We start from the raw sequence: 25580 nt of genomic DNA, 5'->3' as shown, positions 1-25580 counted from the left end.
ATAATCACCATACAATATAGTATCATGGACATTCACTATCGTTTGCTTTTAATAGTTTATCGGTTAAATGATATTTGATTTATTATAATTCAATTATTAATTCAGTAAGAAGCAACAAGTAATGTAATAATATTCTAAAGTTACGTAAAGTTGCATTTATTATGTATACATTACTGGAAAACACACTGTTTGCATATTGCTCGTTAAAGTATAAAGTAAAAAATCTATTAGAATAATAGATACTTTACAAAAACCCATTATATGAATCAGAAACGCAAAAGGAGTTTCCTTAATTAAAAAAGGATTTGGCATATTTAGTTCCTTCGAGCTTTATAAAATCATAATGTTCAGATGGAACAGAAAATAGTGACAAAAAAGAAAAATGTTAAAAAGTTAAAAAATTCGCTAATGTAAGGTAACCGAAACAAAATTATAAATGAAACATTCTCCCTTAATGGGTTAATCTGTGTAAATAAAAAAATAATATATAAGTAAATAATTCAGTGTGATTTCACACATGAAATTAAAAAATTCTGAATCTTTTGACGGTAAAGATCACGACTTCGATTTGTCAAAGGACGCCAGGTAAGATTTTTAATGGTTCCATAAATTATCACTGCACCCGACCCTACAACCCTATCGTAGCATACGAGAGGCGTCCACGACCGGTATCAAAACCGGCTCGAGTTTGGGATAAAATTAGAAATCAAGCAGAGTCAATGTCGAGGACGACTAGTTAAATAAATTTTCGCACATCTTTCCTCCTCTTATTCCGATAAGATGTCGATTATTATACAAAATTTCATTATTTTTACGCGAACCTATTTACGTGATTTTAATTTATCGTAATTTCTCTTTTTACTAACTTTTTATTTCTATCGAACTCCCACGATTGACAGCAATCTTCTGTTTTCATAACTCTCCTATTCTCTTATGATTATTATCTTACTGATGATCCTATTTAGAAATCATGTGCTTTACAAACAAGGCATAATGTAATCGAGATAATTAACTGTAAAATAATAAAAAGTCATCGTTGAGATTTTTTCAACTTTTTAGAGTTAATTAAACCTACATACCAGTTTTGTTCAATACAATCTACGCAAAAGAAGCAAGGGTAACCGCTTTCTTGCATCGCCGAAGAAAGGAACAGCGATTTCTGATGGTACGAGCGTAAATCACGCATTAATCAACTGAGATTACGTTGTAGCGTGCGTGAAGGACGTTCGAGATCAATGATATTGCTGTTAATGAGCGTCAGAGTAACTATGCAGCAGATTATATTACTATTATAACGAGCCGTGTTGTGAGATCGGACGAGAATCAAAATTGACGTGTATATTGTGTCATGTGTAATCTACCTTGCTTAACAAACATACAGTTTTCTTTCTAAGTGAAAGAAGAACCTTTCTTTCGTTTCTATTTTTGATCAAAGAGACGATAAAAATTACAAATTTCAGATGTACCAAGTATTCTATGAATCTACAATCCAAAGTACAATTATGAAAGAAGTTGATAATAACGTAAATTCAGAGCCTCCCTAATTGAATGGTCCATCGTGACTTTTCAATTCAACTATAAAGTTGAAAGGCACGCGATAACTTAGTGAACACACGTTACTCGATATCGCGATTGGCAAAGCCAATTGTAGGATGACGAAAGCATTTGTCCTTCCAGCTGAATCCCCTGTCAACGAAATCGCATAATGAACCACTCGTCAATCGTGAAACCCAAGCGAGCAGAAGTTCTATTTCATTCGCTATTCTGTCGTCGAATAACATCTTCGCGGCCAACTAGCGCCAACAGACTTTTCATTCCTCCGCCACGTTCTTTCCCCGTGGATGTACTAAAAGGTATACCTTTCACGGATCGTTTAACATCTCGTGAAATATGCAAGCAGAGAGCGATAAATGTAAATTTTGATAACTGTTTCAGTGATTTACAAGCGGACCAATATGATTGATTTTGGTACAAGTCGCGAGAATTAATCTGTTTGGCGATGAAGCAGTGCCTGAGGCTGAGATAATACGCCACTTTTTTAATTATTGTACAAAACATGGTTACCTGCACTTTTTATTGCGACTGCGTAGTATGTCATTGAAGTATTGAATGTAAAGGACGGTACTTTAATTTGGCAATGAGCCATTGTGTTAAGAAGATTCGCGCTTTGTATTTCATTCTTCTTATTGTTAGTTCCTGTATTACGAAAACATAATAATTGTGCTGAAAAGATTTATAGTTTGCATTTAATTTTTATTTATTTTTATCTCTTAAAAAATACAAGTATCCATTTGTTTCTAATATAGTAACTGAAGCGACGTAACTTTGTTTTAACTCTAAAAAAGACGAACGTCAGTCCTCCATGTAAATCTAAAATAAAAACTTGTAGATCGTAAATCAGATCGTAGATCGTGATCTAACGAACCAACAATTTCCTGAGAATTTGCGAATAACAGCAAATAACTCTTCGAGTCTATTTTTTTGCATTCTGCCTAATGATATTTCTGCTTTTAAGTGCGCCTCCGCGGCGTCCTTGGTGCATGTACTCGACTGTGACAAATCACGATCATGATCGTATCGCGATCGACATCGAATGCAATATTCATTTTCGATAAAATCGACGAAGCTCGAAAATTCCTAAGTTTGAAGATTCATCGACGACAATCCCGTAAGAATTCATTTTTAACGGTGTAACACTGCTATATTTCTCTACTATTTAATTTAAGGGATCTGGTCAACATAGCTTCCGAACGACTCAAATGTTCTAAAAAATCTGTTCCAAGAAGTATGTACTTTTAAAATTACGTCACTTTAGTAAACGCCAGAAGACAAAATAGTACTAACTAATCGCAGTATAGATCACGAAAAGATGAGAAGGACCAGAAATAATACATTACTCTTTATCTCCTAAGCGAGTAAGATAAATCGTCGATGTTTCCAAATTTCTTTTAATCCAGCCATTAGTTTCAAAAAACGAAATAACTGGGTACCTGTATATTGTAAGATATTCCAGCTGCAGGAATTCGGAAATTTACGATTCCAAGATCCATTAGAGCATAAAAATTTGATTCTGTACAATTGCTGGTTTCGTTATTACGTAACATTAAAAGAAGAACTGATGAATATATTTTTTAGATACCTTAGGTCGTGATTCACGTTTTATATTATCACCAGGAAACCATGAGCACGAATGGCCAAGCAAAGGTCGCGTTCCTTCAAATACGATAATTTATAATTTCGACGTACGAGCGGAGAATCTTGAATTTCGGACGCGATCGGAATTTCTCGAGGCACCATGGAACCATTTGGTATGCGCAAAACTCGTCGGAATATGAAGTACATGTTTAGTGTACTATAAATGATTTTAAGGACACTTAAACCTATTAAAACATTACTCGATAGAAAAATGATATTACCGTATTTCACAGTGTTTAAAACAGATTAGAAATGAGGACAAAATTTCTAACGAGACATTCACGAAATTCGTCTACTCCACTTCATTCGTTTTCCTGTACTCGAAAATTTAGTACACGTACTATAAAGATATAGTTTGAACGTCAGTTTTTGATTTAAACGGTCTACGTTATATGTATGATGGATACATTAATTCTAAGCTAACAAGAAAATTAGCAGATTTCGCAATTTGGTCGATAACGTAACAAGATGACAGGATGATGTGATGAAACTCGAATGAATATTCGAACAGTTTCCAGTGTTTAGAATACTTAGTGGATCGTTTCATGTATAAATAAGAATGTAAGTTTTAACACGTAAAGATAAGAATTATTCTTGCTTTTTGTTGATTCACTAGTAACAATGGTAGTTGATATGCAGACCGTGTACATGAAATTCTTTAATTTTATTACGATTCTAAGTGATATTTCTCCGTGGGAGTATCCTTCGTTCAGAGGTAACGAAGGACGACAGTTAGTTTCTTCACGAGGTTGCGAGTATTCTGTTTCTATCGAGAACTTGAAGCGACGATATTTACTTTATTGTTTATTATAATTACATAAGACACTACAAAATCATTTACAAGAATATCTTTTCCCTTTTATTTTATATGCGGAATCGATTATTGAATGGTCAATTAACGGGAAATTTGGAGATGATCCCTTGTAGGAATGACTAGAAACCAAGACCAGAGACTGTAAGAATTTATTACATTTCTATTGAAACATTTTTATTTCCATTAATCTTTAATCGGTTCTTTCGTCAAAATAAGGAGTTATAAATAAACTTTACTTTAAATGATTATAGGGAGATCACGCCCAATATCCACATCTATATGAATACATTATATTTCGAAGAGCTATAAAAGAAATATCGTCTTCTAACCTTAATAAATTCGTCCCTGAAGAGATTAAGCTAATCTAAAATTCTAAACCTTTTTCTCGTGAATTCTTTCGCATCATCGACCTTACAACGATTCCCAACTTGTACCCAACGTTCCATAAACATCTGACCTTAAATAAAATACATAAAGTTAAAACGAGCAAACCATAGACTTAAAATATCTGTTAACAGAGAAATTCTCGAGGGTGTGGAAAAAACAGGAAAAAATCTACGGTTTGCACTGACACGCGAGAATCGTGTGTCTATTTTAAGCCGTAGATCTTGCAAAATTACCGGACCGTTTCAGGTGGCTCTCGATGCACACGGAAAAAGCTTATTTTTCGCCAGCAGCGACATAGACGATCGCGCTTCTAACGGTACGTAACGGTTGGGAATCGCCGGTTGTAAGGTGCTCGTTTCCTCGGCAACTGCCACGAGGATCCAGGAAGAAACGCGGATTCACCGCGATACCGGCAAGAACACCGCGTTTATAATGCCGAACGTCATTACGTGCTTTCCTGAGGGCTTCTATTCCTGGCTGAAACGACAGTCCCGCTTCTGAGTACGCGATTTTTCGTTCTCATCGCGGAATAACACGTGTGCAGATATTTTCAACGTCGTCCATCTCAGAATACGCGTTTATCTAATATTGTACTAAGTTTGCCTATTAACCTTGCTTGATATTCGAGCAATTGCTTCCCAGCTGATTACTGTAATTTGTCTTCAGGATGAATTATTGGAGCAATAGGTTTTTTCGATACTGATTATGACTGTTCTGTAACGTTCAATCGCTTCACGATTGTGATTCTTGCAATGTACGTAGAATCGATGTGGTTGTTTATTAATTTTAAATTGGTAGAATAGAATTTTTATTATATGAATATATATATACATTTTTATCTTGTTAATTGTTGTTTCAATTGCCTGCGAAAAAAATTTGAAGAGAGAAGGATAAGAATGAAAAAATAAGGAAGAGGGAAGAAGGCGAAGAGAGAAAAAGAGAAGGAAGACACGAGCAAAGGATAAAGAATAAAGGAAGATGAAAAAAAGAATTAAGAAAAAAGAAAAAAAACTCTCAAGGCTATAAATATATGGAGAATCTCAAGCGTCAAATATAGTATCCAGATAATTGTATAAAGCAAAAAGAAAAAGATCTGTACGTTTTATAAAGCGAAAGGAAGAAAAACGAATTGATAATATTCTTAGAAAACGAATACTTTTGTAGAAAACAAGTTGAGAACATCTCTTAACACTTTTTACAAGCGAACAACTATCGTGACGCCGTTGGCTAAAGGCGCCGGATGAATAATCGAGATTCTGGCTCCCGTTGCGAGCAAGTGTTACTAATAACACGTTCATTCTCGCATTTTTCCCCCTCTATCGTGGTACAAGTTCCATGGAATAACCGAAGCTTGTGCCGATCAGGAAATATTTATGGCGATTCGCAGTGCTCTCGAGTTGATCGCATGCGATCTTAATCGGTAGTCACCGCGGGAAAATCTGTTAATCTGTTAACACGGACATGTAACGCTTGTTCATAATGTTTTTCGAATAATAATGATCTCGAGTCAGTTTTCCTGACCTTTTATTTGCGCTAAACTCTGCTACCTTCTTTCAATTATTTTTTATGGTATTTTTGATCATTAAAAAATGTCTTAAGTTTGAAGAAAAATGTGTAAGAATCATGATTTATATACGAAATCTCTTGCTACTCTTTTATGGCAACGACCTTCTTAATTCCGTCAAGATAACAAAATTTGTTTCTGTTAAAATGAAAAGAAGATTGTTAACATTCTGAATTCCTATGTCGAATCTACGTCGTAGTCAATTCTCTTCACGGACACTCTTATGTCGAACATGATTCGACACTTTTTTGAACAGTGCCCTCTAAAAACTTCTAATTAAAGAAGGACATAAAGTATAGATAAATTTTGCAACACGTTATTCACCGATTCGAGCCATTAACCAACCATACAAAAATAAAAGTATCTGAAAGAAGAAAAAAAATCTGAAAAACATAATAAACCCCATTACCCTGTCGAAACCCAACCACTCCAACATCCAATCGTACCAAAGCTAAAGAACTATATATGAGAAACAAAGTAAAAAAAAAGAGACCAAGAAAAAAACGAAGCTAAACATAAATTTGCATAGTGTACATCATTCAGCGACCCACTTCCCAAAATTGCTGTCCTGGTTATCCATCAGGCGTGCCACGCGCAACGTTCGAAGCAAAAATCCGGCGAGCACCAAGCGTTCGGTATCGACGACCTCACATCAGCCGACGACCTTCGCCCTGAAGAGAACCGGTCCGAGAACGTCGAGATGCGTCGCGTCGGACTCCGTCGGCCCGTTTGGCAACATTGTCCGCTCGGCCCCGCGAATCCAATCGTTTCGCGATGGAAAATCGCGAGGTTCGTCGCGGCACGGCGCCGCGGCCTCGTCCGTCTTTTGCACGCATCTCACACGTATCCCGCGACGTTTACATAATGCGGTGGCCACGCACGCGTGTCTACATGCGAGGCAAACAGAGAAAGAGAAGAAAGATAGGAGAGGAGGAAACAGGCTCGATGAATCACGGCCGGATCGAACGTTACGAAAAACGATTTACGTTGACGTTAATCCGATGTCGATTAGTACCGATCGACATAGTTAGGATAAATATTCTATGGGTGGGACAAATAGTCTAGTGGAGATTGCTGTAAGAGATGATTTGTAGCACTGATACACAGATCGAACGTTTGAAGGCTGTTTGGTTAATGATTGGTTTGATATATTGATATATTGACATATTGGGACTTTTCGTTTAGCCATTGAGTTAATCATGTTACGGTTTTTGAATTGTTATGTCTTGAACTTCATTTCGTCTTAACAAATAGGAAGTTTTGAATGTTTAAAAAGTAGTTTGGTAAAAAATTGAATCAAGAAATTAGGATATTAATAAGGATTTTTTTTTTTTTGTCTTTGTCTGAATGTTAAGAAATACTTTGATAATAAACATAACAGAATTGAGACAAAAATTATTCGGAAAAGAAATAGGAGAAAATAGTCCAGTAATATACGGTAAAGAGTAAATAGATAGTAAAGGAACGCAATCCTTATTGATAAGAAAATATGCTGTTGGATTATTCGAAAAACAGAACGCGTAGATGGTAAGTATTTAAATAACGAAGGTTCTACTGTATTTAATTACAACTAAAGTCATATGAGTCACTGTAATGATTGGAACAGAAGATTTCTGTCGTTGGGACAAGTGTTCATCGTGAAAGAATTAGACTGTAAGAAAATCCTTCCTATAAATTTGAGAAAATATATAAATTCATGACTTAATCGTAATTTACTCCACTCAAAAGTATGCTTCAATACTCATGTTCCTCACAATCGTGATAAGAGAAATTATTTTTCGTGTGCAATCAGTTGCCAACTTGTGCAATAACAAACTTTTCAACGAATGGACGATGCAAAAATACCAGACAAATTATTGCAAGGAACGACACAATGGGTATTCGAATAAAAATGTTTGTAACATTTCACGAATTCCCACACTGATACATCTCTGTAATGACTCATTAGATAGTATCACAGAAAATCTTGTATATATATCTCGAAGCTATCTTAAATTCTAAACACTTCTACTTAATCTTACCTATTGATCCCAACAGTACTAAAATTGCGAAACGGTTTTAGAATTGCGAAAATGAACAGCACGATCAGTTGAAAATAAAACTACCAACCAAACATCATATTCGTCACATTTATTCCCACAATTTCACCTTGATATTCTGATACATAACTGATGTAAAGTTTAATGCTCGATCTTACCAAACTCGATGTACAATTTTGCAAACTTATCACAGTTCGTTGCAGTTGTCTACTAAAAACAGGTTTCTAAAAACATCTGCTTTCGGTACAACTTATAATAATTTCTCTCGAAATAGAAGCACGATTATACCGAAATTAATCAGGTCTCCTTATAAAATCTGTAAAACATACGATTCTTTACGAATTCAAAGTTCAAGGACATCGTAATTTATCGATGTTGAGCGGCTATACAATAAAAATAAATAGTAAAAAAGATAACCAATGCATCTTTTTTAGTGCAACGTGAAAATTTAATTGTCGTAAAATCGATTCTAAAATCATACAATAATGGTTGCGATATGAAAGTCGTGCTTTTAGGACCGTTCATAAACTTGACGCCAGTCTGACCAAATTAGAATTAGTTAAGGTCTGTTACAAATTCTGTGCGTACTTCCGTTCTGCGAACAAGCTCCACGAAAGGCGCGTCTTTCGAGTAATTGAATATGTTGGACACGTGCGAGACGATTCGTTTGCACTCATTGAGAGATGAGCATCCTCGTTGGTGAACGAGAGAAAAACACGTTGAACTCGTTTGGTCGAAATTTCGTGGATTTAAGCAACGAAGTGTGCCCTTAGGTGTTAAGACGTTGAGTCAACGATAATTCTTCTTCTAAAGATAATAAGTACAATAAGAAAGAGGTACTTTATGTAACGAACAGAATAATCCTGAAAGGCTCGTAAGCATGACAAGTACTACAAAAGATCTCATTTTTGCCATGTCCGAAAAGAGAAACATTACTCATTTTGACACACACTGACGTTCCTTGCTGCTCTTTACCGTTTTTACGATTTGTAACGTCGATGAAAGATTGCACGTCTCCGACTTTCTATCAGGAATCGAAACCTAGTTGATTAATTAAATTTAAATGTAGATTCAAAAGCCACCAGCTAGGAAATTTAAAATTCAAAAATTCTTAGCGAAAGAAATTCGAAATCTTAATTGAGCGCTGCGTTTCACTTTAGAAGAAATATCGTGTTATTGATAGACACTTGCGGTTGGTGGATAATTAAGAAAAAGGAGAAGCATTACGTTATCCTGAGTTGTGGTTACAAAAGTTTATTCCAGAAACATATTAATGAATGTATTAATTATAATTTATGTACATCTGATCCTGGTGCAACCATTAATTTATATAATATGAATTTCGTATTAGCAATTAATTCGAAAGAATATGTTCATCAGGAGATTCTCTTGCATAATCGAATCAATGTTAATGAAATTGTACAAGTCGCAAGTTTCGGGTTGCCAATACTGAATTTTCTTGCATAATAATGTCAGGTTTGATAATAAAACGGAGTTCTGTGGGCAAGCTTATGCTCACTGCCAGGTTCAACAAAATTATTTAAAAAGAAAATTGCTTTCATTTGCATGAAATATGGTGGAACACGAACGATCAGGGAGGCCAAAAAGATCGTCGTTCTACGAGCTAATCAACGTGTCCTAATATTTCTATCGCCTCACTCATCGCGGTCAAACATCAAGGTCCTTTTCACGTTTATCAACAGCTCGCACCGCGCTACCGCTGCACTTCCGCTCGATACTGAATCATGCTGAACGGACTGCTTTTAAAACATCGTCCTGCTTGCACAATGGAAAAAATGAACCGTGCTAAACACGCAGGTGTGTCATGAAACACCGGGTCGAATGTCAACGAGAGATCAACGAGATTCGATGTTTTGCATAGACGCGTCGATAAAGATTGATCACTTTTATAATGGAAGAAGAAGAAGAAGAAGAAGAGAGAAGATTAATCGTAAGAAAATTCAAGGATAACAATTTACGTCCGGTTCTAAGTATGTAATTGAAAACTGAAAAATGTAGTAATGACATTAGGAATAATAGATTATTTTAAAATCTAAAATTTTGATATGATACTTTGACGTAGAAGTGCAGGAAATACACAGATATTCCTTCTTGATGTCGATGAATATCGATCAATAAAAATAGAGCCGAAAAATGTTCATATTTTTTTATACAATAACTACAAAGAGTGTAGGAAAACTGAATTAACTTGGAGAAAATGATGAAACAAAATAAACAATTGTCTTCTCAAAAACAACGATGGTCTTTAAGTAACTCTTGTGTCCAAACTGACTAATATTTAAGGAAACTCTCGGCATGAAACAAACTCTCGAAGAATAAACCAATATACTCGAACGAAACCCATCGAACATCAACGACCTCGCGACGAAACGACGCGGCGTGATCCGACAAAGGTACAACGAACGTTCACTCCGCGAACGTATCTCACAAAAGACGAGTTAACACGTTTCGCCCACTCGCCGACTTCGAGCAACAGCACACGTATATACAGCCTTGTTTGGATGTTCCTCGAACCTTCTTTTCCGATTAACCGATCACCGTCCAAACCAACCAATTGAACCTTCTTCAGCGACGAACTTTTATCCGCTGCCTCGACCCTAAACAAGATATTCCACCGAAAATCCTTCAACATCATCGTTCCATTCTCCAAGTTTATCTGTATTATCGTCCATCGATGATCTCGAAATCAGCATCGAAGTTTCATCAATCCAAAGTAAAGGGCTGTCCAAGATGAATGAAACGTCGAATATCCAAAAGTCTGTCGTTGACAAGATGTACCCTAGAGCCAAGAGCAATTCCAAGAACAAGAAGAAGAACGGGTGCACAGGTTGGATATCTCGGTACGTGTCATCCGCGGGTCGAAGAGTCATCGCATCGCGAACCACCTAACCGATTCGATACTTGAAAATCTCTCGCGAGAATCGCAGCCCCCGGTTCGTTTTGCTCCTGCTCGTAGACGGCGTGGGTCGTTGTAGAGAGGAATCGGCGCGGCACACACGTCCCGTGGTGATCGTGGCTCAGGGTATGGAAGAAGGAAAACACGATCGGTAGGAATCACGGCTGAATGGTGCGAAGAAAGATAGCTGTTAACTATAGATGGCGGGAGGATAGGGAAAGGGTGAAGGGGAAGGTGTACAGAGGTGGAGAAAAGAAGAACGACGGAAGAAGGAAGAGAAGAGAAGAGTAAAGGAGGGGCCCCTGGTACGATGCCGGGTGAAGAGGGTCGGGCCCCCCTATACGATCCTGGCTGTGGTGCCGCTGGTGGGTAAATGGGTATATAAGCGGGGCCCCGACGATTCCATCTCGACACACGACCCAACCTTCATCCCGATATCACCAAACGGTTTCCTCGAGCGAACGAGCGTAATCGCACGCGCGCGAAAAAAAAGAGAGAGAAGAGGGTAACTTACTTCTCGGGTATCTCTTCCGACTCTCTTTTGTCTTTTGCTCTTGTTCAGCACGGAGTTTTCACTGCTCCGCGCAACAACCAACGTGCAACACATATAACATCGGCGAGAGTTTTACTTCTTGAACCGGTCTCTTTCCGAGCGACAGTTTAATCGGTGAGAGTAATTCCCCCGCGACTGAAGCGGAGAAGAAGCATCTAGGAAGAGTCTACCGGACACAAGTCGACGACCAGCCACCGCTGTGACCAGTTCCACGGAGGAGAGAAAAAGACGTGAGTAGAACATATCATTTTATCGAATCCACGGTTGTTCCTATCTCTATCGTTGACAGCCTGCTGTGATTTTTCTATTCTGCTCCGCTCCTTTCTTCGAATTTTATAGAATTACAAAATTAAAATTCCATTTTTCGGGGTTAGCCAGATGTCATCGCGCGTGTATTCTTCTTTTTTTTTTTTTTTCATCTACGAATAAACAAAAATTTTAAACTCTCGATAGAAATTTCGTTGCGACGAGAAACGAAGAATTGTAAGATTTTTCATGGTATTTAGACGTGTCTAGAAGAATCAGAATATCAGCGACCACGGTACACAGGTAGAGCTCCATCGCGTCTCGCGAAATGGCTGTCTTCGAACCCAATGATTAAAGCGAGGGAAACGCTAAATGGAATAATCGTCGGAACATACAATTTGCGTATATTTCGCAACGTATGACCGCGCGTTTGCGTAATTTTTGTCCTCCTCTCGCAACCGTACCCTTTTTCCGTCCTCTCTGCTCCATAGACCCGCGAAGATTTCCCCGCGGCTAATTAACCCGTCGCTAATCTACTTAATCTGCACGTCAGCAAGGCTGCGACACACAAGGCGCGAACAAGCCAACCGAGGATCCTCTAATTTGCCAGGAATCTTCTCTCAGAACCGTCTATCGCTCGTATTTTTTACGATCTATTCCCTGTATTTCCACTTTTAACTCTCGTTCGTAATAGAATGTACGCATAAATTCGACGATTAAATGCATGGAAATGTTCGAAAATTATACGTATATATAGTAGATTTTGTTTTTACAAACGTTAAAAGGTAGAAAGCGTTGAGTTTCTGGTATCGTGGTAACGTTTATGTAATTTATTTGGCGGTTTTCTTTTAAACGGGTTATACAAAAATTACTATCTTATCCCGTGGACGCTCGTAGTTTCGTGATTTTTATTCAAAAAATCGTAGTTTCGTGTTTTTACTTAGAGAATCATAGTTTCGCGCTTTTTATTTGAAAAATCTAGAAGTTGAAAAGCGTTCTTTATCTTGTGCTGCTAGAAATTCAGAGAAACTCTGATATTGTTGACACTCTTCAAAATTGTGAATATTTCCGATGCTATCAATTGAAAGAATTATTATATCACTTAAATTCACGAAACGTAGAAATAACATTCCATACTTTAAATCTAGAAGATTTAAAATACTATAAACATCCATACTCGGTCTTTTCGCTACTTTCAAACAAATTTAATAGTATTCTTCCTCGAAACAGCGTTCAATTTAAACATTTTCTTAGTATCCGGTACTTTAAAAAAAAGTCTCTGGTATTCTCCTTCTAAACAGCATAATTTTCCTACCGTGCTTCTCATACGAATAAAATTAGAACGAAAGAGTGTTTAAAATGGTAATTGAAACAACGTCGAGAAATGGCAGCGGAACCCCTCTTTCAGAGCCGATTAGAGGCAACAACCGGCATTCCTGCGCGATCGCGTTAACTGCGAGTACTGCGACGCATTCTCCGTCCAGTTGAGATTCAATGTGCGCAGATTAGATCGACAATCGCGAAAAGGATAGAGCCGATATAATAAATGCCGTGTTGCGCAGAATAGAGTCGAGCTCAGAGAAAGAGAGAGAAGGAGCAGAAAGCATTGAAGCGGTGAACCACTTCAATGGACCCCGTCTTCTTTGTAAGCGTCGTACCATTATTACATCTCTGATGATCTTGATAAGGTAATGGGTGTCCATCATCTTTCACAGGCATTTCCTCTCCGTCGACCTATCCCTCCGTCGTGTTTGCATCCCTCGCGAGATCGTGACTTTAATTTTCTTGCGGCACTTCAGATCCTCCCCTTCCTATCTTCCACTTCTTCTTCATCTTCCTCTCTCCTGTACTACCCTATCAAATGACAATCTGACCGAATTGCAATTAGCCGAAATGCCGAGCGCGTACGTTCAAAATATATATACATACATATATATGTATATGTATACACTTATATACGCGTGCAAACGTTACCTCCACGTCCGTGACTCGCAAAGTAATTTGCAATTAACTTTATTGCGGCCCATTACGTCCGCTTGCAACATGATCAGGCCTGGACGATTGTTATTAATGTCGATTATGCGACTCGCTAATGTATACTTGCCCCTTAATTTCGCTTCTCGTCTTCAACGAGCCGCCTCTGAACGTTCACCTCTTTCCTACATGGAGAATACTCCATCTTTGTTCGCTCTATGAAACTTACATGTGTGTATAAGAATGATTTTTCAAATTGAATCGTACGACGAAAATTCTAGAAAGAAGAAAGAGCATAAAATGGAAGTTTATCGGGAACGAAGTTCTCAGTTGATAGCAATCGCTTGTACCAAAATTAAAGTTGAGCACGAGCGTAATAACAGAACGGAACGGTTCACCTCCTGCGTGTTGACCAATTGGCGAACGCCAAGAGCGAAGTGGCGCGCTAGTATCGTAAAAACTGGACCGTTCAGCCGCCTCTTTCCTCGCCCAGGTCGCGGCTGTCGCCCAGTTTTTCCCCCTTTATCCTCCCGTTTTCCCTCTCTGACTTTGCGTTCACCTTCTCAGCGCGCATTCCACGATGGTTGCGTTCTCCAGAAGGCGTGTCTGTGTTTCAGATAACGCGGCAACCGCTTTTTCTCTTCGTGAACGAACAGTTTCTCGTCTCTTCTTAAAAGCGATCCTCGAGCATCGTCGTTTTACAAATATGGGCATAGAACCGTTCCCTCGGACTTGTTCGCTGCCATTGTTGCAGCAGTTTCGATTTTTACGATGGAACGTTCGCGCTCGAGCATTTCTGGCTGTACATGCAACGGGAACAGCTTCCTCTCTGTATAAATTACCCGCTTGATTGGACGCAAGCTCGAGCCTCCTGAACGGAAGGTCGCTCTACGCTGGTGTGGAATCGAAAGAATGCTATCGTGCTTGATTTTTCCTTCTTTCTTTTTCTTTTTTATTCCGTTACATAGCTCGCGGACCAGTTTAACGCTTGTATATGCGCGTGTTTAGTTTCCTTAGCGTTTTGCGTTTAGTTTCGTCAGCGTTTTGCATTTCGCTTGATCGCAAACTGCACTCGCGAAGCAAATCGTGTCCACGCGACACCGCGACGATAGTCTCTGGTTTCGTGTCTGCCCACTCTGCCGTATCTACTTATGTACCTCGATACTCGTTAAAGGCTTCGTAACGACCATACGATACCGATGTGCGCAGCGGAATCGATTTACACGACGATGAACTTCCTGATAGTGGTCGACGTTTTATAATTAGACTTAAGCGAGTTCGATTATGCGCATATAGGTTTATATAGGCACACTACTGGTCATAAGCTCGTATAATAGCAACGTGTACATACAGATACATCCTTTATGAATAACAGATTTATAATAAAATAGTTAGAACTTATAGTTGGGAATGTATATACATACTTTTAGTGTTTTCATGGTTCGCGATACAACAGATGAACAATGTTCTGCTTTTTTTCGAGGCGTATCTTGATCGTTGCAACGACTCGATTTCCATCCAACCAAACAATGTCCTCTCTCGCCTTCCGTTTCCACCTATTGCGGAAGTTACACCCATGTTTCACTTTCCGTTCGCGATGCACGCAACAACGTTCATTCTCTTTCGTTCTCCTTTTATTTCACGGCAATTAACAAATAATTTCTCAATTATTATTTATCTATTTATCCATCTCGAAGTCAATTCCCACATTGAAGATCTTCGAATAATCAACTCAAAGCTTCTATTATTAAAAATCTTCAAATAATTAATTCGAAGCCTTCTCATTGAAAATCTTCAAGTAACCAAAATATTCAAAGTTTCTCTATTGGAAATCTTCAAAATACTCTGACAATCCTTCTATAATCTTCTCTGGTACAATCTATGAAGAAATAATTATCCAGATTGAAATCTCAGATGCTCTCAGCACCCTTTCAACTATTCCTAACATCCGTTGAAGAACACGCGAGTACGACACGCGTTCATTCGTGAAGAAACGAGAAGAACAAAGAGTAGAACGAAGAAGAAGACGCGATCATGCGGAGAAAACGCGCGAATGTGCGCGCGTAACGAACGCGAGGGACACGCATCCTGTCATTAGTTCCATAACGCTCGTCTTGTTCAATGCATTCGGTTCAATGTCACCTACGTCCCTCTCCCTCCTGCCGATTCCTCTAGCAGCCCCTTGTCCATCTTCCAATTTTCATTCTTTCCTTCTCTCCCCCCCCCTTCTCTCTCTCTCTGTATGTCACATTCTGACGCGCAGCCTGCTTTTCGTCTCGCGCGTCTATCGGCGGTCCATTCATGCGGCCGCGTTCTCCATTCATGCCAAGTACGAAAGAGGAGCTCGTGTACTCACGTCCGCTCTCCTAACTGGAAGATTGCGAGAAACGTCCCTCGTTTCCTCTCTCTACGCTCCATACATACTAGAACCTTTCTGTCCGACATGACATTATTTCTGAATCTTTACGGTGTTTCCGATCCGTGATAACTTTAGTTCGGGTTCTACATCCGGTTGGTCGAGATTAAATGATCGTTTACGAAGAGATTTATGCATTAGGGTACAATGTTATCTCTGATTTTCTTTCACTTACGTTAGTATCTGATAGTCGTAACTTTTACATATTCCGTGGAATAGTCCTTCGAATTAATAGGATGATTATTAAGCTTGATATTTGTAATTCATTACAAAAATAGAACTAAAGCTCTGCTTTCGTAAAGTGTTCATTAAATTTATCAACGTTAAATATCATCTATTCTAAATAAAAGATATATAAAAATGATGTACCAAAGCAATTGTATAAAATGCAGTTTGTACCAAAAAAGATCAAAATAGAAGATATATAAAAGCATTATATCGAAATATATAATTATATAAACGAAGTTTGTATCAAAGAAATTGACCCCCAAACAATTGAAAACCTAGTGCAAAGAAAAAATCGTTCAAATTCTTTACAAAATTATATGCAAAATTATAAATCGGATATTTCCATCACTCTGATAGTACTAATATTAATATAGAAATCGAAAAAGAACGAATTACCAAAAGCTCCGTTTTCATTTACAGATATCAAGATGACGAAGTTACTCGTAATAACGATACTGTGCCTGCTCGGCCAGAAAACGGTGCTCTCGATGCCCGTAGCTGAAAATCAGGAACCTCTACAAGTAGTTCCTCTGGAAAAATCGGCGAACCCAAGCAACTCAGGGATTCCAGTAGCTCCTGAAGCCGTTGCAGCACCAAACGTGGAGGCTGCTGAACCAGCGCCTGCCGAAGCGAAACCTGCCGAAGCTGAGAAACCAAGCGTGAGGAGCGAACCCGCGGGTGAAAGCGCCCAACTATCTGAAAAGGCTGAGGAGAAGAAAGAGGAAGCTCAGCAAGCGAAACCCGAGGAGAAAAAGGAGGAAGCTGGCCAGGAAAAGAAGCCTGAGCAACTGCAGCCGCAACAACAACCACAGGAGGCTCAACAACCTGAGCAAGAACAAAAGCCTGAACAGGCTCTAGAAGCCAAGAAGGAGGAAGAAGGTCTGAAGCAGGCGGCTTCCGAATCTCACGAAACTGTAGTGCAAGTTGTTCCGCAAAAAAAGGATAGTGCTGATGTTCTAGTAGAGCAACCCGTTGTTGTAAGTTTGAATTATGCTATGATATACATTACGATATTCGAGTTTCTTTGCTGTTGTAGACGATAGAATTTGGTTTTCTTAACTGGATCGTGTTTATATTACAGAAGGCTGTAGTCCCAGAGGGCAAAAGCTCCGAACAAGTAGATTCAGCGGAGAAAAGCGGAGAAGCTGCTAAAGAAGAAGCAAAGGAAGAAAAGAAAGCTGAGGAAGCGAAACCAAGCGTGCGAAAAGACGATGAGGCTAGCTCAGCAGCTTCCGAATCGGAAGAAAAGGCTCAGCCAGCTGCGGAGGAAAAGAAGCTCGAGAAGCCACAAGAGGAACAGGAAAAGAAGGCTGAGGACAAACCCGACCGTGTGACCCGCGACGCCGAGGTAGCTGCTCCGGAAGAGAAGAAAATAGAACAGCCAGCTGTTGAAGCTGAAAAGAGCCAACAAGATCAAGCTAAATCCCCAGAAGAGAACAAACCAGCTGCCAAGAACGAGAAGATTCAGCTTCCTCTTGAACAACCTGCGATCGAACAACCTGCAATCAGCCCCGAAGATTCGGCCAAGACCGAGGAGAAGCCTGCTGAAGCCGCTGCTCAACCTGAAAAGGAAGCAAAGAGCGCCGAAGTATCTGCTACAGCATCTGCTTCCAGTAACGTTCAAGAATCTGTGGAACAATCGGCGGCCAAATCAGCCGAATCTAGCCAGGCTAAACGCGAAACCGCGGAAGCTCAGCCTCAAGCAAAGTCTGAACAAGCCGAGGAAAAGAAGGAAGAACCACAGAAACAGCAGGAACCCGCGAAAGAAGCGAAAGAAGCGAAATCAGACGAATCTTCTGAAGAAAAATCGGCTGAGAAGAAGGAAAGCAAGGGCAGCGAGGAAGAGAAATCCTCCGAGGAGTCCTCCTCCAAACAAGAGTCCAAACCAGCTGAAGAGTCTAAGCCGGAATTGCTGCCTAAACCGCAAGAACTGACAGTATAAGTGAACGATTGAAATAGCGGTCGCAGCGAGAGGCGGGAAGACGAAGAACAACAGCCCCGAAGAAATCAAATAACATCGAACGAAGCGCGGATACTGGCTCGCCACTCGTCCAGACCATTTTGCGTTCATCACCATCGACCAGATAAAAATGGGACAAAACATTTTGAAAAAGAAGAAACAAGGAAAAAACTCACAAAAAAAAATGATGAATAAGAAGATGAAGAAGGATGCGCGAGTTTTTCGGCCCAGATAAAGCAAAACGAGCGGGAGAGAGCGTGTACGTCAGAGGAAGTATGAACGGGAACGGGAGAGAGAGAACGAGACGGAGTGAGAGTGTATATCGGTGTGAATGGGAGAGAGAGATTGCGCGATCAATTCTGTGGCAGGGACCAAAACTTCCCCCGGCGCGCTACGATTCCGAGAGAAAAAATTCATCGACTCGGGGCAGGATGATCACGTGGCGACCTGGCTGTGGGGGATTTTTAACTTAGGACACATCGGAATAACATTCATGAGAACAACGATGATGAAGACGACGATGATGGAGGTAACGAAGACTCGATCGAGTGTTCAAAGAAGAAATAGACACAAGAAGAATCACCTATCAGGAACACGTGGTCACCCTTATTAGGGATCTGACTTGGCGCACGCCAGGGATCATCCTTTTCTTCGTCCCGGCGGACACCGCGATCTGTCCGCGGGGACGAAACCGGCCCCTAATATTTTAGTATCCTCATCCCAAATCCCCCAACCCCAAGACTCCTCTTTATTTTTTTCCTCTCAAAAAACCACACACGAACCACAACCACAACCTCATCCCAATAAAACTAGTATGTAGCTCGACTCTGTCTTCTTTTTTTTTTAGAGATACGTGTCATTATTATTATTAATATTATTATTATTATTACGATTTAGTACCAGTATCGCTATTATTAATATTATTATTTGTATTATTGCTATCATCGTTATAATAATAATTATTATTATTACTGTGGACAACGTGTTGTTGACAATGTTCCCTCCTTGCATGCATCTAGTTATCTTTGAATTTAAAAAATCCTTCCTTGTCATTTATTAGAAAAACAAAATTAAGAACGAAGGATCCGAATGCATCAGGACTAACATTTGTAAGAGGATAGTCGATACAATTCATTCGAATCGTGTCATTATTTATCATCGATAAGACAAGATTACAAAATTCATAACTTCAAACCTGTTTCATTGAATATTCAATCACAGATATCAAATAGAAATGAAAAAATAAAAATCTTTGATAAAATCATTGACCAAAATATAATCTTAAAATTTCAAACTAAATCATTGATCAGGATATAATCTTGAAATCTCAAATCAAAGCAGTAAATAATCTTAAAATGTTAAATCGAGTAATTGATAAAACAAGATCTTCTAAAGTAAAATATGTGTTTACACTTTTGTCGTAATTTACGTATTATGGCTGGTTCCTGAAAAAAAGTCTAAGTGACGATGAATCGTTTTCTATCGAGAATGCACTTGCACAAGAGTCAAAGATTCGCGTGAATCTCATGGTTAACGATGATATCGTGATCGCGCCAGGTACGACGACATTTCTTCATGACATGACGTGGCACATACGTCGATTCATCAAAAGGCCGTATGAAAAGTTAACGTGCCCGAGAACACGCTTCGTAAACAGAGGATACGCGAGGTGAGTGGACCCGGCGAAAATGTCAAGGCACCGAAGGATTTTGCAACGAGCCAGAGAGATACGCTCGTTGGATTTCTTCAATTCGAGTGCCCGTTGCATGCTTTTACGCAAGAACGGCCGACGAAAAGTGTACAAGACACGGTTCACGGGAAAATAATTACGTCTCTACTTGGAACTTAGTTCCACGACATCTATGTGTTCCTCGATACAATACGAAACGTATAACAATTGAAATGTACACATATGACAATTTGACTGCAGACTTTTATGCATTTATTGAGAATTTGGAAATGCAAAAATATATATAATGTGCAAAGATATGTGAAATATTCAAAACACTCGTTAGAAGATTTACTAGATGAAACAAATTCCTGTTCAGGTTTCATTTTTTTAATAGTATCCATAAGAATATCAATTTGCATAAATATTTGCATACCGGTGGTTTCATGACGGTGTTTAATTATTATATTTAAACAACCGTTCCAATAACATTCCATATGTTATTTTGTAGATGTTGCAGTTAATGTTTGATTTCGTGTAATTACGCTTATAGATAATTTAATTTGATGAATGACAATGATTTTGATTTTATCATAGTAATGACGAATCATTAAAGTCATCGATGTTTCATATCGAAATCACATATTGTTTTAAAATTCAATTCAATTATTATTATATTATATATATTAATACTGTTACTAATACTAACACAATATTCTAGAAAAGACCTACTCAACAACATACATACATATTTTGTAAATTATTTAATAACTATTCTTAAATAAATAATTCTGAATATATAACGAAGTATCCAATTCAAAAAGAAATAAAAAGACTGTATTAATGTTCAATGATGAGTATAAGTATATATAATAATATATTAAATACGGGCAAAAATATTTCTTTTTATGAACCGCGATGAAACTTCTATCATAAGATTCAATCTATCATAAGATCTTACAACATGCAACAAATTAAAAGTAGTTCTTATATAAAATATGTCATTAAGATAAAAGAAATATTGTAAATAATAAATTACAAAATAAAAGCATAAAACAAAATTAACATTGAAAAGATAGGAAACGGCAACAAAAGACTTGAAAAGAACTTCCCATTCAACTGCCTCCGTGGCGCAATCGGCTAGCGCGTTCGGCTGTTAACCGAAAGGTTGGTGGTTCGAGCCCACCCGGGGGCGAAATTATTTTTTGATCCTAAACAAATTCTACTGTAATTCAATCCTTTTTCTATTATCATTAACAATATTAATCACTCATTAATATTGTAGATCGCTAAAAAAAAAAAATACTTATTCAAATATTAAACATTACTTAGATACAAACTCTTAGGACTTAGTTTAAATGTTAAAACAGCAAATATATTATAGAAAACTCTCTGTAATATTAATTGTATATTCTCAGTTAATAGTAATCTATATATGCCTTTTAAGCATATTAGGATAAAATGATATAAAAAAAATCACTTACTATTTTTAAAAAGTGAAAAAATGCCTACCAATTACCAAAAGAAAATTGATCATTTATTCAGCTTTGCTATATATATAAAATATAAAAATTCATAAAAACTGCATAAGTGGTCTTCTACCATATATTGTGCATAGAAAGAAATTTGCTGACTTCATAAAATGATAAATAATAACAATAAATATAATCTTTATTCAACTAAAAATGAACCTATAAAATTTACTTCATATTCCGCATGTTAAATGTAAAAAAAATGTAAAAAAGAAATTATAAAAATAAACTTTGACCCCGACGTGATTTGAACACGCAACCTTCTGATCTGGAGTCAGACGCGCTACCGTTGCGCCACGGAGTCCACGGACTGCACTATCTTTTAAGATAGTTATAACGTACTAACATTGTTAAACATAAGAGTATATAAAATAGAATAGCATATTAAGAACTATCACTTTGATTTCAATAAATGAATCAATATATATTTAAAAATATATTTTTTCTACTATACTTCAGGTTTTATCTTCTACTTCTTGTATTGAAATGATTGTAATTCCAATATTAGTATGTTGATAGTACATTTCATGTCATATTTAAAATTACTTTAAGAGAAAAAAGAAAAAATATATATATATCATACATACCTGATTTGTAAGCATGAAACAAGCTAGTACTCCCAATGACCACCAATCTACCTCTTGTCCATAATACTGTCTACTGAATATTTCTGGTGCTATAACAAGATACATCAAGTGAAAAATAGTTATACTTTATATAATTTTTATATTTTATATACATTTTTGTACTTGCCCATATATTCTGGAGTTCCACAAAGCGTATGTGTTCTTTCTGTATGATTTAACCACTTTGCAAGACCAAAATCAATAATTATAGCATGACCTTCCTCATCCAATAGAACATTTGTAGCTTTTATATCTCTATGTACAACACCAGCATTGTGTAAGAAATCTTTAAGACACAATAACAAAGAAACATATAAATTCTATCTCATATTGAATGATCAATTCAAAACGATGTATATTTACCAATAGCTAAAGCAACCTCTGCTACATATATTCTAACTATATTTTCAGGCAGAGAACCACATTGCTCGACTAATGAAAATAACTCTCCTCCACCAACATAGTTAGTTACTGGAATTAATGCATATTAAGAAACATATCTAACAATAACTAATAATAACATAATTACAATAAGCTTACATATGTACAATGTTTTCCTTCCTTGCCACCTGTGAGAGCAATCTAATATAAATGGGTGATGACCAACCAATTTTTGTATTGATACCTAATATTGAATATATGTATGAATTCAATTACAATACAAAGTGAAAATAAACATGCCTTCAATCTTAAAAGCATACATACTTCCTGTTTAGCCTGCATTATACCATTTTCTGCAACCACTTTAGCTTTACTGATTACTTTTAAAGCAAAAAATTCTCCAGTATCTTGTTTCTGAATTTTATATACTTTTCCATAAGCTCCTTTGGCTATTATGCTTAAAAATATATAAGCATTTTGCAGAGATACTTGTCTTATTTGAAATTCTGGAAGAAACATAGCCTGACAACGTGATACAGGCCACAATGTTTTCGAAGTACCCAATGGATCATATAATGTACCTTCGCTCCAGCTATAAAATCAAATACTTATTACATACGGATTATTAAATGCATAAAAATTATAAACTATTACAATTACCTTCTGCAAGAAGCACGAGACCATGATTTAGTTTCTTTCTGCGAAGATTGCGTTGATCCAATGCAACTTCCACCAATTATATCACTAAGGCTATACTGCATAAAAAATATTATAATAGTATTTATTAATCTTTATCAATTGAGATACAATTATATATAAGTAGTTGGTCTTATTAATAACATTATCTACTATTATATAGGTTATAATTTATAACCTATGTTTTATTTACAATTTTAAATGATATATACCTGACTAGTATACTTCTGATTATTGTGATAATTATTTTTTGTGATAGAATTACCCATTCGAACTGAAAAATATTAATTTTTATTCAACATCTTGATTTATTCATTGAATAAGTATAATAAATAATCATTTCTTTCACGTTCATTTATTTATCTTAAATGCGTTATAAAACGTGTCATATGTATATTTATTTTTAGAACAGAATAAGTTTGATATTTAGTTAAATTAATATAGTTTTATCATTAATAATAAAATTTATTATAAAACCATTATTATAAAAATTATTATGCATCTGTATGTGTATTGCTGTATGTAACACATGTACATATGTATGTATATTTTGAATTTCAAGGATTGATACTACACCAAAAACAAATCATAATTAATATTTTAGCTATTATATATAATTATTCATACATTGAATTAATAAAATATGTATTAATCATTTTAAGATGTCCGAGGACTATGCATTTTATCCAAGGTATGATTGAAATGAATAATTTTAAATATATGTATGTAAGTAATATTACTAAAACATGCCATTTAAGTATTATTACTATTAAATTACTTTATAAACATACTCTGATAATAAAATAATTTTTCTATTTCAATCGAAAAGAGGAGAGATGAAACAGATATTGTATAGAGTACTGCATACGATTTGAATTATCAGAAATTAAAATAACGGATAAAATATCACGTGACTTATCTTTATACAAATGACGTACAAAATGGATTTATTTTCTTGTAAATATACATTTTTCCCATATAAACTAGCATGTACACACACATATACACACTAATGTAAAAATTTATCTTCCATTATTTGAAAATAATGTATAACTTTAATATCCTAATTATAAAAATACGTTAAAAAGGTAATTCAATATTTATAAAATGTTAACAATAATATCTATGTGCTCTTCGTAGAGAAATGAAAACGATTGATTTTTCACTCTATTGTAAAAAGTAAACACCAAATTAAACTTACATAAAGTTTTCAATGGAATTTATTACTATTTTGATCAATCTTTCTCTTTTACTTATAATTTTTCTACCTTTTCATTTATCTTAATTATTTAGATTACATACTTATTGATTGTAGTCAACCTGGAAAGCAGAGTTGAAACTTCTAAATTTTCTAAAAATTTTTATAATAGCTGAATAGTATATACATAGTTACATACCACCAGAGACGAGGATACTGCATGGTAGATGACTGACTTATCAGCGACGAGTAATGTTGACTTTATTTCTGGAGAAACATTGAGCGACATCTGTAGAGAAATAAAATAATTATATTGAGAATTGAGACGTATGTTCATGTAGTGATGTAATTGAATAAAATCAGTATCTGTACTTTTCCCTTGCGTTCTACTCCTCTTCCTCGCAAAATGTCGAAGATACTAAGGGTGGGCCAATTTGGCCGTACTTTCACACGGGGTATGGCAGAATATATAAAAACAGTGGAAGAACGTCAACATCCTGTTTCCAACGGTAAATTATGAAAAATTCCATTTACAAGATTTTTAATGACACGGAAAAATGTGATTTCTAATTCTTTAAACTTTCTGTTTTATCAAAGCGTATTTTCTTACAAAATCTGAAATAAAGAATACTCCTTATCAATATCTTGTTTTAGCATTAATGTGAAAATTTGTAATTCTATTAAAAGTTAGAAATCTGTGGTTACATAAGTATAATTTATCGTTCCACTTGATTTTAGATACTGTTAAAATATTTAAGTTTATCACCTTTTTTGTGGGTGTTCCTTTATTGGGAGTTGCTATGGTTAATTGCTATATCAAAGTTCTTGAAGAAAATCATGAACCAGCTCCAGAGTTCATTCACTATCCATATATGAAAATAATGAATAAGGTAAGATTTAAATAGGAAGAAAAAAATAATTAAAAATACTAAAATAGTTGCAAAAGTACTAAATACTGTCGCAAGATTTAATTATTTTTGTCTTTGTGTAGGGTTTCCCATGGAAGGATGGAAAACATTCACTCTTTCATAATGCGAAAAAGAATTATGTACCTGGTATTGGTTACGAAGAAGAGTAGCTATTTAATAGAATTAATATATAGTTTGTATGTGTTTAATCTGTATTGCTGAAAACATAAAAAAATAAATTTGAATTTAGTGAAGTGTATATATATTTACTTGATCA

The 25580-nt window shown here is 36.5% G+C and overlaps 3 protein-coding genes and 2 non-coding genes across 7 annotated transcripts in view; 3 read left to right on the top strand and 2 right to left on the bottom strand.

Moving 5' to 3' along the window:
* The window catches only part of S6KL (ribosomal protein S6 kinase like), a 67904-nt gene extending 43188 nt beyond the window's left edge, over positions 1-24716 (bottom strand). Inside the window, exons 1-9 of one of the 3 annotated variants that reach the window (XM_069113317.1) lie at positions 24595-24716; positions 24399-24517; positions 23410-23471; positions 23162-23256; positions 22826-23093; positions 22661-22745; positions 22484-22591; positions 22248-22406; positions 22082-22170 (exon numbers count right to left, since the gene is read on the bottom strand). In XM_069113317.1, the coding sequence (XP_068969418.1) occupies positions 22082-22170; positions 22248-22406; positions 22484-22591; positions 22661-22745; positions 22826-23093; positions 23162-23256; positions 23410-23466 (861 nt within the window). In that variant the 5' untranslated portion in view covers positions 23467-23471; positions 24399-24517; positions 24595-24716. Of the gene's footprint in view, positions 1-22081; positions 22171-22247; positions 22407-22483; positions 22592-22660; positions 22746-22825; positions 23094-23161; positions 23257-23409; positions 23472-23988; positions 24063-24398; positions 24518-24594 lie in introns of those variants that run through there. The other 2 variants (XM_069113318.1, XM_069113319.1) reach the window with 2 other exon arrangements.
* bnb (bangles and beads) lies at positions 11316-19274 on the top strand. The gene is made up of 3 exons (XM_069113292.1): positions 11316-11699; positions 16754-17310; positions 17415-19274. The coding sequence occupies exons 2-3, from the start codon at positions 16762-16764 to the stop codon at positions 18273-18275; spliced, it is 1410 nt and encodes a 469-aa protein (XP_068969393.1). The 5' UTR covers positions 11316-11699; positions 16754-16761; the 3' UTR covers positions 18276-19274.
* Positions 21084-21157, top strand: TRNAN-GUU (transfer RNA asparagine (anticodon GUU)). Its single transcript has one exon. It is a non-coding gene; the product is annotated as a tRNA-Asn (tRNA).
* TRNAW-CCA (transfer RNA tryptophan (anticodon CCA)) lies at positions 21727-21798 on the bottom strand. The gene has a single exon. It is a non-coding gene; the product is annotated as a tRNA-Trp (tRNA).
* A 13-nt stretch (positions 24717-24729) lies between the features above and the next one.
* Positions 24730-25562, top strand: LOC138179996 (cytochrome c oxidase subunit 6A1, mitochondrial). The gene is made up of 3 exons (XM_069113343.1): positions 24730-24904; positions 25134-25285; positions 25387-25562. Exons 1-3 carry the CDS (start codon positions 24802-24804, stop codon positions 25471-25473), a joined length of 342 nt encoding a protein of 113 aa, XP_068969444.1. The 5' UTR covers positions 24730-24801; the 3' UTR covers positions 25474-25562.
* Positions 25563-25580: the final 18 nt, after the last annotated feature.

Source organism: Bombus flavifrons, chromosome 5 (genome assembly GCF_040668555.2).
Source record: "Bombus flavifrons isolate JBK064 chromosome 5, iyBomFlav1_principal, whole genome shotgun sequence".
NCBI lineage: Eukaryota > Metazoa > Arthropoda > Insecta > Hymenoptera > Apidae > Bombus > Bombus flavifrons.
Note: the sequence above shows the minus strand (reverse complement) of the source record. Positions and strands in the feature narration are given on the sequence as shown.